This window comes from Echinops telfairi, unplaced genomic scaffold, assembly GCF_000313985.2.
Source record: "Echinops telfairi isolate 266 unplaced genomic scaffold, ASM31398v2 ScPeMD7_23;HRSCAF=83, whole genome shotgun sequence".
Taxonomy (NCBI): Eukaryota; Metazoa; Chordata; class Mammalia; order Afrosoricida; family Tenrecidae; genus Echinops; species Echinops telfairi.
Window position 1 is genome coordinate 42,389,939 of NW_022103920.1, and position 16,216 is coordinate 42,406,154.

Consider the following 16,216-nt stretch of genomic DNA (forward strand, 5'->3'; position numbering starts at 1 on the left):
CCATGACTCGAATTCGACCTTGCAAGTCTGGCTAGACCAGAGGATGTACACTGGTACAAATAGGAACTGGAAACACAGGGAATCCAGGGTGGATGAGCCCTTCAGGACCAGTGGTATGAGTGGCGATACTAGGAGGTAGAGGGAGAGTGGGTTGGAAAGAGGGAACAGATTACAAGGATCTATATGTGACCTCCTCTCTGGGGGATGGACAACAGAAAAGTAGGTGAAGGGAGATGTCGGACAGGGCAAGATATCACAGTATAATAATTTATAAATTATCAAGAGCTCATGAGGTTAGGGGGGAGCGGGGAGGGAGTGGGGGAAATGAGGACCTGATGCCGGGGGCTTAAGTGGAGAGCGAATGTTTTGAGAATGACGAGGGCAATGAATGTACAAATGGCCTTTACACAATTGATGTATGTATGGGTTGTGATAAGAGTCGTATGAGCCCCTTATAAAATGATTTAAAAAAAATAAGGCTGCTATGAACATGTTCATGTCCAAGTCCAAGTGTTTGTGTGGGCATCGGCTTTCCTTTAGAGGAGGCAGCATGTGCCTAGGAGTGGCATTGCTGGGCCAGATTGTAGCCTATGTTTAACCTGTCAAGGAACCCAGATTATTTCCCATGGTGGCATTCCCATTTGACCTTCCATCAGCAGTGTATCATGGTGCCACTTTCTCCACATCCCCACCAGTGTGCAGTACTCTCTTTTTTATTAGAGCCACCCCTGTTGTTGTGTTGCCTTTCATTGTAGTTTGTTTTTGTCTTTTTGTCTTTTTAATTTTTCTTAACCGGCTCTGATTTTGCCTATTTTAGACAAACACAGAACCAAAATAATCCCAAGTGCGTTTCAGTTTTACTTTTCCTCCATTTATAGCCACTCAGACCAATGTTTAGATTTGATAGGTCGGGAATCTACGGGGTTTTAAAGGTTGTGAAATCTTCTCTCTCTTGTTTTTAAATTTTTGTTTTATTTCTGTGTGTGTTTCTTTTTGTATGTGAAATACAACACTTACAAAGAAGAACGTCTCTGTGGTGGCACAGCCATGTCAAATCAAATCAGTAACAGTGTCAAGTCCCGTCCTTCTTTCCCTTTCTCCGACCTGCTTTGACCTTTGTTGTCCCCAAAGTTTTATCCTTTCGTGTGACAACCATTTTTCTTTCTCTTTATTTCCCTTTATAATAATGGTGTCATAAACTGTTTATCTTTATGAGACTGACTGACTTTGCTAAGCATAATGTTCTAATATTGTCCATGGGTTACGGAGTTTGACACACTCGTTGTTTTTTAAGGATCTGTTGTATGAATGTACCGAGTTTGTTTACCCCTTCCTCTGTAGTCAGAGTTTTTTATTATTTCTATCGTTTTGCTATTATGGAAATTGGCGCCGTGTGTGTGCATGTCTGTTTGTGTCTTGTTCTTTATTTCTTCAGGGTGGATGCGGAGAGGAGAGATGGCGGGGTCCTTGGATTTGTAAGTTGGTTGTACTTGCATTGGGTTAAGGAAGCACCATTTGGAATGCCATGTGGTTGCTGGTTCTGCCATCCCACCTGCAGTGTAGGAGTGTTCAGTCTCTCCACATCCTCTCCGCATGGGCTCTCTTCTGGTTTGGGTTTTTAAAGAATTTTTTCTAAGAGTGTCAGTGTGAGGTATCATCGTTTTAATTTGTATTTCTTTTATTGCTGGTGAACACAAACATTTCTTCATAAGATGTGGGCCACCTGGATGTTATCTTTAGTAAAGTGTCTCTTCATGTCTCATGCCCATTTTTTAATTGGGTTATTTGTATTTTTCTGATTAAAGTGTTGTAGTTCTATAAACTTTGGAAATGAGTCCTTTATCTGATATATCATATCCCAATCTATGGCTTCTCTTTTAACTCTTTTGATGAAGTGTTTTGATATACGTAATTATCATATTTTTAGAAGGTCCTGTCCTCTATTTTGTCTTCTGTAGTGTGAATATTTTTATTATGTTCAGTAATGTGTTTATTCCTTGTATTTGGGTCCTTGAGTTTGTCTCTAATTTTGCATTGTTGGGTCTTATGGTTCTAGGGGTTATAGTTAGGTATTTAATCCACTGTAAATTCATTTTTGTACATGGTGTAAGGTATGGGTCTGGCTTCATTCTTTTGCAGAGAGAGATCCATTTTTCCAGCACCATTTATTGAAAAGGCCATCTCTTCCCCCACTTCATGAGTTTTAAGTCCTTTATCCAAAGGCAGGTGTCCGGAAGGACTTGGTTGTATTTCTGGGTCCTCAGGTCTAGTCCATCAGTCTTCGCGTCTCCTGTGCTTCTCTCAAGACCTGATCTGCTGCCAGGCCATGGTTCTGTTAGTGTTCTTCATCGGCAACAGACTTCAAATGCATCTTTTCTCCTGTAGTCTTCCCTACTCGTCATCCGGCTTGTGTATCTGAAGCAATTGGCAAGCCCGTGGATTGGGTCAGGTGTACCTGAATGGCATCTTCGCTCTTCACAATTTTAAAGAAATTGTGTGCAGCAGCTTCACCCCATGCACTGAACTCCATCGTGTCGATGGAAAAAATGGCGTGCCTTCAGGAAAGACCCGAGAGGAGACGTTTCAAGGATCAGGGAGAAGGAGAAAGCCACACGGGGGCCATCTTCCCCTCCACCTCTAAGCAGCAGCAGCAGCAGCTGGTGGCGGCCATCATGATAAGGCAGCGTCAGGGTGAATAATGACATCTGCAGAGGGACCTCACTGAGGCACTTGTAGGTCTTGGTTAAAATTGAACTGATTAATTTTCACAGCACCCTTGTGAGGCAGGAATAGCGTTCTCCTCCTTCCAGACCGGATGTGTCAGCATAGAAACCTAACGTGCGGTGGCCCCTTGACACTGGGAAGCTGTGACAGGACCTGGAATAACAAGTCCCAGCAATTCAACCTCCAAGCTTTCTTTCTGTCCTTAAAATTTAACACTTTTCCTTATGATATTGGCTAGTGCATATGCCAATGCTCAGTGGCTACTGAGCATTATTAGCTGTAGTGATTCCTGAGGAAATAAATTTGAGAAGGGACTAACCCCCTCATGATATATGTTAAATTACTCACATGGACATGGAATTTACTTAGGACAGACAACACATTACTGCCTTCACTCGGCTCTACTTCTATTTGCCAACTCCTGTTTGCTTGGAATCCACCGTTGCCCACACTGAAAATGCCAGGGTTGAAGAACCCCGTGTCTCGTCTGTCAATGCCAACAGTCTAGTCTGTCTGAAATCTCCCATGCAGTCTCTGTGTCAGGTGTCTACCCAGACTGTGGTGAAGCATAACCACTGACCAGAACACACCTCTGCTCATTTGCTAGAAAGGTCCCTTCTCCCTTAAACAACCATCATTTTGCTGTGGCCTCCACAAATGACTCCAGTGCCCATCCACCCACCAAGAAGATGGCTCATATTTGACTCTTCCCGGGCAACTTCGTTGTCAGCATCATAATGCTCTCTCAGCAGTTATGTGTGAAGTCCCACCTGTAAGTGTCATTCACAGTGAAATGATACCCAAGGAATCGGATCTAGCTCAGAGGAAACTAACATGAACACCCATCAAAAACCAAACCCACTGCTATCGAGACCTTTAACCCATCTCAGCCCTATGGAACAGGATAGAGGTGCCTCCATAGGGTTTCCAAAGATACAAATCTTTGAGAAAGCAGGTTGGCACATCTTTCCTCCGAAGAGCGAAGAGCGGTTACTGGGTTCAAGTCACTGTCCTTCAGTGAGCAGCCAAGCACTTAACCAGGGCATCACCGGAGCTCGTAACATATGGATGGGTACTTTCAATACAGAGTAATGGGCGCTTTGATGGAGCAAGTATAAGCTATTCAGGGAACAAGAAATTTTCTTATTATCCATAGGCACTGAGAATAAAAACAAGATTTTCTGGAGAAATAGTGAGAAATTCACTGCCAATTTAGAAACTTGTTCAAAATAAAAGCAAAATAAATATAGAAATGTTGACTCTTTATCAGAATGAAGCCAAGCAATGTGTTGTTATTTTAAAGATATTGTTTGTTGCACATAAATAGACGTTCAAAAACTCACTGCCATCGAGTCAGTTCTAACGCAGTACAGACTGGCAGAACTGCCCCCGCAGGGTTCTGGACTGCCACTCTGTGGGGTAGTAGTGTCTGTTGCGGTGTTAAAAATGAACTGATCCACAGGGCCCCGAAATTAAAGAGCTCCTGGGGAATCTTCACTCTGCTTGCTGTGAACATGGCGTCCCTAGCGACCAACTCACTGTACCCAGAGAAATGGCCACCACTTGCTGCTGCATCAAAGCTGGCGTATGGTAGTCCCCTTATGGTAGCTTACGGTCGCCAGATAGAACTGTGTTCCATAGGTCTAGATGGATCCTTTTTGAGAAGTGGATGCTAGCCTTTCTTCTGAGCTGCCTTTGGATAGACTCCAATCTCCAACCTTTCCGTTAGCAGCCCGAAGCACTCACTATTTGCACCACGCCAAGATTCCTGGAGAGCATGCTCAACCCTGTGTGCTTGTGCATAGTGCTGAACAAACAAAACAGGATCCTGTTCCCTTATGACTGTCTGTTCCCAGCAGGAGACAGATGTTTTACAAATTAGTATGCAAGTAAATGTGTGGTTGCAATTATGACAAATACTACAAAGCACAAAAAAATCATTTGCCTTCTGAAAGAATAACATGGATGAAACAATTTTTTTTCAAAATGCCTTTTTTTTAAATCATTTTTTTGGGGTTCTATACCTCTTATAACAATGCATGCATCAACTGTATTTGTCACATGTGTGTATATGTTGTCATCATCATTTTCTTTTGTTAAATCATTTTACTGGGGCTCGTACAGCTCTTGTCACAATCCATGCATCCATCCATTGTGTCAAGCACATTTGTACATATGTTGCCATCATCGTGTTCAAAACATTTTCTTTCTACTTGAGCCCTTGGTATCAGCTCCTCTTTTTTACCCTCCCTCCTATCCTTGTGAACCCTTAATAGATTGTTATTATTTTCATATCTTACATCATCCACTGTCTCCCCTCACCGACATTTCTGTTGTTGACCACCCCCCCACCCATTTTTAAACGTGGTTAAACATTGATCATTGTGATTGGTTCCTCCTTTCTCCCCCTTCTCTGCCCACCCTCTGCCTGCCCCCTGGTATTGCTTCTCCCATTTCTGTACCTGAGAAGTTAGACTATCCTGGATTCTGTGTGTCGAGATCTCTTATCTGTACCAATGGACGTGCTGCAGTCTAGCTGGGTTTGTAAGGTAGAACTGGGGTCGTGATAATGGGGGGTTGGGGTGGGAAACATTAAAGAACTGGAGGGATGTTGTATGTTCCATCGGTGCTATACTGCACCCTGGTTGGCTCATTCCTTCCTTTTGACACTTCTGTGAAGGGATGTCCAGTTGTCTACAGATGGGCTTTGTGTCTCCACTCAGACCTTCCTCATTCGCATTGATATGATTGTTTGTTTTGGGTCTTCTAGTGTCTGATGCCTGATCCCATCAACACCTCGTGATAACACAGGCTGGTGTGCTTCTTCCATGTGGGCTTTGTTCCTTCCCTGCTAGATGGCCACTTGTTTAACTTCAAGCCTTTAAGACCCCAGGTGCTCTATCTTCTAATAGCTGGGCATTATCAGCTTTCTTCACCACATTTGCTTGTACACCCATTTTGTCTTCAGGATTGTATCGGGAAGGTGGACATCACAGAATGCCAGGTTATTAGAACAAAGTGTTCTTGCATTGAGGAAGGGCTTGAGTAGAGGCCCAATATCTATTTGCCCTCTTACTACTTAACAAATAAATATATGTACATAGACTTATATCCATATCATTATATATTAATATATGCATGTCTGTATTTATACCTTTATACATGTCTTTGCCTCCTAGTTCCTTCCTCCATTCCCTTTTACTTTCCTTCTGTCCCACTATCATGTTTGACCTTCATTCCACTTTCATAATTCCTCTCGGCTACATTGCACTTGATCAAACCCCACCAGGCGTTCTGTGCCCTCCTTGCATCCATTTTAGATCTAGTATTGTTTTCTTGTCCTTGTGTTTGTTGGATCTCCCTCCCTTTCCTCTGCCTCCTCCTCTCCCATGTCCCCCAGGAAAACCATCAGTCCCATTGTTTTCTCCCCGGGATTGTTTATGCTGCCTATCATTTAGACAGAAAGAAAAGAAAAAACAAAAGCCTATAAATACTTCCATGCCTGTCTGCTGACCCTTTCAAATGTTTTCTGATGGGGTCCGATGAGGTGCCAAGCCCTGCCCCACAAGTCAGAAATCTCTTTTGGGGACTCCTCGGGGACTTTGTTGCTTTGCTCCCCTTGCTGTTCTGTTGCACTCCCTTCGTGAAACCTAATTTTTTAAGAAGTCGGGAAGAAATTTCTCTATGAGAACCTCACATTGCAGCAAGGACACACTGGAGTTAGCCGAGCAGAGAGGAAGAGCACCCTGAGTGAAGGTGTGGATGGTGTGGGTGTGCTTTGAGAACTGAGACAAGGAGCAGTGTACTAGACATCAGAAGGGGCTCAGGGAGGAGGACTCTCAAGCAGAGCCTCAGGAACTCCTGTGACAGCGTAGGGCGCAAGTTCGGTGCCCTAGGAAGTCAGCGGAGGGTGCTAGAGTGGGAGGAGCTCATAGGATTTAGAAAGCAAGAAAGATTGTGGGGAAACAATTCCTGCGTGGTCTCAGCCAACACCGCCAAACTATTTATTCTGAGAGAACAGTTTAGCTCTACTTGTAACTGTTTGATAGTGATAGTTCCTCTTCTATTTCCTAAATTTTGTAAATGTTTTCAGTTTTTAAAAATTGTTCTTTAATTCTGACTGTTATCTTTTGCCCTGCCTAGTACAGATATTCCTCATTCAAATAATAAATGGACTCTTTTTAAAATATTTTATTGAGATATAATTAACATATCATACAATTAAATGGTTCAGTCATATTATGAAGGCTTGTACAATCATCACCATAGTCAGCTTTGGAACAATGTCTTCCTTCTTGTGCCCTTGGCTGTGGACTCCCCATTTCCCCTTAGCCTGCCCTTTGGTGACACTAGTTGCTGTCTATATAGATCCACCCACCCTGGATCTATAGGCTTCCTTATAGAAAATATATAGACATATATATATACACACACACATATATATACACAAAGCAAAGGCAAAAAACATGAAAGGACTCAGTAACAATGACCAAGTAAAACAGAAAACCTCAACTGAAAAAAAGCAGAAAATATATTAAAACCAGAATAAATTCAGAATGGATCAAGAGAGAAATCTAATGACAAGATGTTACATTCCAGCATAAATCCACTTTACAATGAATGCCCTTTGTCTGGTATTAGGGCAACTCATATTCCTAGCCTATGGTCAGTAGGTATTTACCGAGACGCAATCCATGTAGGGACCCTGCAAATGGATTTGGGGCTTCCACTATCATCCATTACATTCTGCGAACTGTATGTTAAGAATTTAGGTTCTGGTACTACTTCCTCCTGTGGGCTTAGGTTTTATTATTTGTACTCCTTGGATCACACTTGCTCTGTATGGGCTTTGCTTATCCCTCAGTTAGATGACTGCTTGTTTTGAGACAAGTCATTAAAACCCCAGAGACTTTTTTCTGATAGCGGGGCACCATCTGATTTCTTTACCACACTTTGCTATCACACTCATATCTCCAGTGATCCCCTCATGAGAGCAAGTACTGAGCAGGATCTTGTCATAAGAACTAATTGTTTTTATATTAGGGCTATGATCAAGTGAGATCTCAAAATCCATTCATATCCCTATATTTATATATGTCCCTGGTTCATTTATTGGAGCACATCATAAATCATCTGCATGGAGCATAAGGTAATTCTATTGATAGTAACATTATTTTATCCTTGGTATAGAATTGAAAACATGGCTGAGAAAGGAATTTATATATCTTTTTAGACTAGACTACATGAATTGTTCATTTGTACAGCTTTCAGACTTAGTTACAGAAACCATAACTCAAAAACTCAAACTCACTGCCATGGAGGCAGTGCTGACTCATAGCGACTCCCTGTGGGTTTCCGAGACTGAAACTGTTCACAGGAGTAGAAAGCCTAGACTTTCTCCAGAGGAGCTGCTGGTTGGTTCAAACTGCTGACCATGTGGATCACAGCCCAATGCATAACCACTGCTCCACCAGGGCACCTGCACACAAACCATAAGGCAATACTTTCAATAACACATTTATAAAGGCAAAACGACACATAGTACACTAATGTATGTCACAAAAATGCAGAGAATATGAAAACAGCAAGTGTATGTCGGCGCTGGTTGCCATTCATTGAGCACCCTCAAAGCAATACGTTTGAGCCAAACCAAAGTCCAAGGACCACCTATTCCCTAACCTGAGCATAGCTAGCCACCATCTGCTTCTCCCTGTCTTGTTCAAGGGAGTATTTCAGTTCCTAAGATCTGCGACCACTGAGTTTAAGGTAAAGTCCAGTTGGCTAGGGGGGTTTCCAGTTCGAGTCCTTCTGGTGTGGTCTAATGAAGGGAGTTGTGTCCATCCAAAGACAGTCTAATGTCCCAGTTGTCTATATAGCACGTTACTAAGGTCATCAGGTACTGGATAGAAACTGGATCAAAAGTGCCCATTTAGGAACATACCACAGGGGTATTTTCCCCTTGGAGTCTATATAAATAACATTCAGCAATAAACAGACTCTCAGTGACAAAATGTGTATGACTCAATGAACACAAATTTGCTTTGGCTAAATACTATCATTAATGTTTGACTCGCTTGAGCGTCAAGGCATAATTGGGGTTTGACTGCCATCTAGTGCCTCTGAAAACATATGATTATTTGTCTTTCTGAACAAGACACTCGCCCAAACTGTGTGTGAGAGAGATGTTGCTGCTGCTGCTGTGTGCCCTCAAGTTGGTTCCAACTCATAGTGACCCTAAGCCCAACAGAGGGAAATGCTGCCAGTCCTGGCCCCTCTCACAGTTGTACTTCTGGGTGATCCATTGTTACAGCTACCCTGTCAAGCCACTCTTCCCTTCCCCTTACACTTCACCTGAGACAGAGTCTTACCATCCTCCATTCTAAGGAGCAGTCTGGCTGTACAGGCTTGTTTGCTTCTCTGGCATCCTGTAGTGGTTTTAATATTCTTCGCCAGCAGAATAATTCAAATGAATCAATGTTTTCAGTCTTCTTGACTCAGTGTACAACTTGCACATGCATTTAATGCAACTGAAAATAACCTGGCTTGGGTCAGGCATATCCTAGCCCTCAAACGGACATCCTTTGAGACCAAGAGATATACATATATTAATATTTCTGCTCTAATCTAATCTTGTTTGGGTTTCACTATCATTGCTTCAAAATCAATTTAAAATATATCTGGTCTTATTTATTACCTTGCCCTTTTCTCCATCCAATTAACTAGGGTTTCATTGATCACAGTGCTTTACACCCATGTTGTCTCTGAAGAATTTCGCTGAAAGAATTCCTCGGGAAAGCTGTGTGAAGTGGAGCAGTTTGACCACTGCATGAAGGCACTGGGCCTTGAGGAGCGAGAGGAGGCTGAAATCCAGCCCATGCCCTACTCTCCAAGGGGTATATGAGCTCCATTTCCTAACTGACACCTCTAACTTAGCACCCTGGTGTCATGCCACAGTCATTCCCACCCAAAATGCAGGGCTCAGCATCCCTCCAAAACTTTTGGTTTTAGTGTTACATTTTATTTCCACTTAGTTTATATTTACAAGTCTCGCTAAGGTTTAAAGGAAAATGACCCGTCTCTCCTAGCTCCGTTGGATTTGGTTTTGTTCAGCAGCGTGTGCCTAGAATATCAAATGGCGAAATGCAGACTTTTCAGAAGATGAGTGAGAATAGATGGAGCGGGTGTGCATTTGTGAGTGCCCTGCTGCTCCGTGTACGCTCATTCAGGCAGGCGGAACACAGCCTCTTTCCCACCGCATCCTTCATTATAATTCTTCTCTCCTCTAAAGGTCCCAAGCCACTCGTTTCCGCTGGCACCAACCAGCTCCTTTTGACAAGCAGCAGACGTGGGCGATAGATAATGTCTACATCGGGGATGGATGCATCGACATGTGCAGTGGCCATGGGAGGTGCCTCCGAGGAAGCTGTGTGTAAGTGGGGAGTGCCTCCTTCCAGACAAAGGGTTTTTGAATCCCTCCCAAGTGACCTTACAGTCTGTATTTTTCTGAAATATAATATTGAGCTAACTGTGGAGTTGATGGGTATTGCATCTTCATTCTTGCTGAGAAATGAAGAACTGAACAATAGCTCTCTTGCCAGGAAAAGGCGGAATTCTAATGGACTGTATTTTATTTCCTTTTCGGGCTATTCGGGTACACTTGAGCCTTGAAAAAGACATTAGAAAAGGTTCAAGAGTTCAGTATGCTTGGACCAAAATATAAGTCATCATAAATGTGTTCCTCTCTTAGGTCTGAATATATATATTGATACATATATATGCACATATGTATAATGATACATATTACTCCTGGTTTAATTGGCATATACCAGTGTTGTTTGCATATGAGAGTATACAAACGCTTGGTCAATTAGTCAAGCATACTTGATAAAGAGGCCACATGTATGACTATTAGAGAGCCTTCATATCTTTGGAAGGATAAAAAGTGTTTTGTGTGCATATACTGATACACTATTGGTCTCTGTTCTTTATTTTCAAGGATTTGCAATCTGAAGGGGTAGTATAAACAAGGAAATTTGTAGTCTCTTCTTCGCTAAGCTCCACACACCTGGAAAGAGTCTCTTTTGATTAATGCTTCTTGCCAGTACCCAGATTTACCCTTGGCATGCATAAGCTTATTCATATTCCAAGGGCAGTCAGTCCTTTAGCCAGAAGGCAGATGCCATCCCAAATATCGTCTGTTTTTTGGAGTCTGGCATCTTGGTTTCTTACATGGCCCCAAACTTCTGTTAGAAAGACTTAATTTCATAAATTATGAGGCTCTACCAGTCCAATTTGGCAGCTCCATTTGTTTATCAGCCAGCCAAAACTGTGACAGAGCTTTAAGGTCTATTAGACCACAAAAAGAAATTGAAGGCTTCCAAACTGGCAAAGAAGCAATAACACTTTCTACTAGCAGATAATATAATTCTTTGCATAGAAAACCCCAAAGCCTCAACAAGAAAAGTTGAAAGTTAGAACTAATTGAAAGATTCAGCAGCTGGGCTGGCTACAAGATTAGCATACAAAAACCAACTGGATTCTTGTATTCCGAAGAGAACTCTGAAAAGAACCATCTCATTTACCGGAGCCACTCCAAAGAGGAGACATAGCTTTAGTAAATTCTTTGAGGTTGCTTCTTTCTCTCCACTGGTAAACATAATTCATGAATTACTTTAGGAAAGTCTCAGAAACCCACAGGGGCAGTTCTCCTCTGTCCTTTGAGCGAGAATCAGACAGGCAGACAGACAGAAGTCATTTAAGGAACCCCTGGTGGCCCAATGAGTTGAACTCTGGGCTGCTAACAGAAATGTCAGCAGTGATTTGAAAACATCAAGGAGCTCCCTGGGAGAACAATGAAGTTGAAGCAGTCTGCTTCCTAAAAGGTGTACCCCCTTCGAAGCCCCGTGGAGAGGTTCTGCTCTGCTCTATAGGGTCACTGTGAGTCAGCCTCTGCTCGGTGGGGATGGGAGACGTGATTCCTTTCTAACCTAAAGCACTCTTGTAAAGCATAGGTGAATTCTGGCAAGCTTTGTGAAGATAAGTAACCTTCCATCATCTGGGCTAGGAAAGAGTTGACCCAACTAATGTGAGACTGTTGGATGTTGACCCTGCCTTTCTCTCTCCCTGGGCCCAGCTGTGATGAGATGTGGGGGGGCCTCTACTGTGATGAGCCTGAGACCTCCCTCCCCACCCAACTCAAAGACAACTTCAATCGAGCTCCATCCAACCAGAACTGGCTAACAGTGAATGGCGGGAAATTGAGTACTGTGTGTGGCGCTGTGGCTTCCGGAATGGCGCTCCATTTCAGTGGGGTGAGTGCTTGTCTGCTGGTGACTCCCTGCTGCGCCCTCTTAGCGCCCGCCCCCCAAAATAGATGAGTCTCTTTTTAATTATTGTGGCAAAACAAGGCAGAGTGTTGACCACTCTGAATACCCAACTCTGAGCTGAGCTTGCACCTTCATACTAATCAGAAATTACTAATTGCTAGTTCTCCCTAAAACCATCTGTTGAAAGGATGCGTGTCAGTACAGGGCATGTTGCAGTACACGGAGAAAAAGGACTTACCTGAATGTCTGCCCTGGGGAAGAAGACCTGCCTGCTGTGTGCACGGCTTCCATTTGCATTGTTCGCCAGGTATAAACTCTACCAGTGTTGCCCAAAATAGCAGTACTGTCCCCTGGCAGTGACGGAGAACCAGCTGCGAAAGCAGATGCCTACATTTCCTCCTGGATCGGGGGCTACTGAACCAAGGTTTTTATTTGCCAGGAGGGCACTGGATAATGGTTTTTAAAGGGAGCAATAGGCCAAGTACATTTGGAAACCTCTGAAGAGCTGGCCACAGATTTTTAAGAAGCAGAAAAATCTGGAAAAGTAGCATCCATGGTTACTGAATTTATTGACAATAATCAACCCTTTCTATAATTTATCCAGAAAGAATAATTGCCCATAACTACTTAACATTTATATTTATAGCAGATTATTAATGTGAATGATAGTGGTGTAGGAAACATTCATTGAGAAATTTTATAATCATGCTGCTTTTGCTGCCAAATCTTACTTTGTTTAGAATTATAATTTCTCCAATAATATGATTTGATGTTTTTCATGGGCAAATTAATAAAATGTAATAAATTTGTTGTCAGCTCTCTCCTCCCGTCATTTATTGTCCTTGTGCCAACTAAGTACATTACGTACATGGACTATTTTAACCTAAGAGTAATAGAAGAGCATACATGATTTTTATAATCATCACCACTGACTAAGAATGCAGTATTAAGGATTCTCTTCCCAGATTGGCTGGAACTCTTAATTAATTTGCTAAAATTCAATGGCATAGATTTCATTATATGCTCAACTAATTTCTACCTTTCTACGGTAAAGAATTTTATGGAAGGCATTAACATCTGTATGAAAGTTTAACTAAAAAGAACTATAACAATCTTCTCCAGTTATAATGTTGTTAAGTTACATTAACTATTCTTAAGTATTTATTAAAATCACTATTTCAATATGCTATTCCATTAATAGCTGCTGCTTTAAAAAAATAATAGATCGAAATCATTTAAGAAAGGCATAGAAATTACTTTAATTCTAGCTCTCATTTCATGTATAAGAGGTAGAACGTCTTATATTGTCTCCTTCTATGCTAAAAAGTCTTTAAAGACGAAGTTTAAATGTTCAGTAACATTCAATGAGCACCTACTATGTGCTGGCCATCATGCGAGGTGCCAGTGTAGTAAGAGATGACAGGGAAATCTGGACTGCAATACCTTATGATGTGCATTTCAAAGGAAACACATACAGGAAGCCAGAGAAAACCTATCCTCTGTCATCACATTCCTTCTCGACATCTTTGTTCTCGTCCTGTGTCTTTTTAATTCCACACCTTAGGGCTGCAGCCGATTGTTGGTCACAGTGGATCTAAACCTCACAAATGCTGAGTTCATCCAGTTTTACTTCATGTATGGATGCCTGATCACACCAAACAACCGGAACCAAGGGGTTCTCTTAGAATACTCTATCAATGGAGGCATCACCTGGAACCTTCTCATGGAAATTTTCTATGACCAATACAGTAAACCTGGGTTTGTATTCGTTTTCTCTCTCATCACCAGTAGGCTCAGCAGCAGTGCTTGGTGTGACCTGACAGTAGTCCATCACAGGGACCACAGTGAGAAGGTGGGACACCCCTGAAGGCTTAGTGGGGGCACCAGTTAGTCTAAGAACTTCAAGGTCAGCATTTCAGAACCATCAGGCACTCTATGAGAGCAAGATAAGGCTTTCGGCTCCCAGAAAAAATTCCAGCCTTGGAAGCCTATGGTGGCAGCTCTACTCTGCCCTTTAAGGTCTCTAGGGCTCAGAAATGACCATGGATAGCAAATTGGCCTTGCTGATACCATGGGCTTCTACCAGGGGGAAAGGGAGAGTGGCAGTTGAGAAAACAGCAGCCATCTCTGCCACAGGCAAAATCCTGTACTTGCGGTAAAGGCAGATACCACTAAAGAAATCCAAGTGCAAAGTGATATAAAATACATCACTTTGCCCTGTGCAAAAAGTGTAGGAGCAGGAAAGAGCTGTGAAACCAAGTGAATGATGGTCTTGGGGTCTTTGTGGAGGAATTTACCAATCCTCTCGGGTGTGAGTTCCCAGACTTTCAAAGTGGGGAGCACAGGGCGTGAGAAGCCTGGTGTCCACAGAGTCAAAGCAGAACAGTCTGATCTACTTGATTTCCCTGAAAGAGAAAACAAATTGACCAGGGGAAAACAGTGGCCATCACTTACTTAGACTTAAAAGAAGCCTTAGATAAATTTCTACTCCAAAGGCTTTTAAACTGTAGTCACTGTTTTATCAGAGAAAGGAAACTAATTTAGAAAATGAGGGGTAGAGGGAGGGAGCAAGGGAATGGAGACAAACGATCTTTACTCAATGAAGAAGCATGGATTTTCTGTTCCTCCGGGAATCAAGAGGGGTTTTATATTATTTAATAAATTCTTAAAGTGTTATTTTTACATGCTAAACTAGTGGCAATCAATTACAGAGAAGCTTCACATGGTGAGCATACAATTAGAGGGGTGGCTGAGGGGGGTTGAAACTGAGACGTATGCAGATATGAACTGTCGACAAGCTTATTTGCCAGAAGAGTGATGGTCTCTAAGCCCTCAGTAACTACTGGTCGAGAGGGGGCTAGGATTCACAGTCCATACGTCCCTTCCCTAAGACAATGACCCAGTTGGCTATCAGGGCTTAAAAAGAAAACTCACTGCCAGCGAGTTGATTCCAATTTAGAGCACTCCTATCTAGGACTTCTAAGAATGTAAATCCAGGGAAGACAGCCTCCCCCTTTTCCTGAAGAGCTGCTGGGGAGTTTTGAACTACTAACCTTGAGGTGAGCACCTCAACAATGGTCCCACAGCACCATGGGGCCTCTTTTGTCCAAAGCGCAAGAAAGGTATTTAAAACCCTTGTATTAGAAATCCAGCCAAGAGCATCCTAACTGTGATGGACCTTGGTTAGTTCCCCTCTGGAAGATCACCTGCTATTCTAGTCTCTGTCCTTCAAGGAAGGCATCAAAGATGGGGGTCGGAATAAACAAGGAGACACCGTGCAAGCACCAGTGAATTAGTGAGATCTCTTCCATGGGAAAGACAAAGACGAAGGTGACTGAGCAGCTGGGCTGGTGTCGGGTCCTGGACCATTAGCACTTAAGGCAGACCTTCACATTAAAGGGAAGCTGATGAACACTGATAAGAAATTAATACTTTAGACCGAGGAAAGGAAATTGCTTTTTCCTAGCAAAAATCTTTACCCCAACCATTACAAATTGTGAATATTAAGTTCAAGACGGGTTTGATACATTGTGAGAGTAGAATTGTGACTGGAAGATATTTTAGACTTTCTTTCTAGCCAGTTGAGGTTCCCGGTGAAGAATGAAGCCATGTTTTCCCATGTCTCTTCTTGGTGACCTAGGCAGGGTGGCCTGTGGTCCTGTGTTCCACGCATCATTCCTTAGCAGTGCGGTTTCAGTACAAGCATAAGGCAAGGTCCGTGTCTGAACCACCAGCAGCCGAGACAGTAATGACCAGTGGCCTCAGACAAATCCAAACCCACTGCCATAGAGGTCATTCCAATTCACGGCAACCCTAGAGAGGGTTTTCAAGGGTGTAGATCTTTACCAGAACAAACAGCCCCGTCTTTCCCCAACAGAACAGGTTTGTGGTGAACATCCCGGCACTTAACCCAATGCACCACTAGTGTTCTTTAGCGCCTGTCACAATAGACTGTGGTCCATTCCATCACAGGCACCCCTTGAAATAGAGTGAAAACAAGATGCCACAAGGAAGCAGAAGAAACTAACCCCTATGAGACAGAACAAAGCCAGTCTTGGCTTCTGATGACCGAAGTGCATGTATTCTAGCCCTGGCTCATTCTGCAGATCCAAGGGGACCCCTCGGGATCCTTGTCCAGGATGACCAAAGTGCATGTATTCTAGCCC

The 16,216-nt window shown here is 42.8% G+C and overlaps 1 protein-coding gene across 2 annotated transcripts in view; it reads left to right on the plus strand.

Annotated features, from left to right (window-relative positions):
- The window catches only part of RELN (reelin), a 549,393-nt gene that overhangs the window by 488,845 nt on the left and 44,332 nt on the right, over positions 1-16,216 (plus strand). For both annotated transcript variants that reach the window (XM_004702602.2, XM_004702603.2), the window contains exons 47-49: positions 10,013-10,153; positions 11,858-12,035; positions 13,615-13,808. In XM_004702602.2, the coding sequence (XP_004702659.1) occupies positions 10,013-10,153; positions 11,858-12,035; positions 13,615-13,808 (513 nt within the window). The remainder of the gene's footprint in view (positions 1-10,012; positions 10,154-11,857; positions 12,036-13,614; positions 13,809-16,216) is intronic.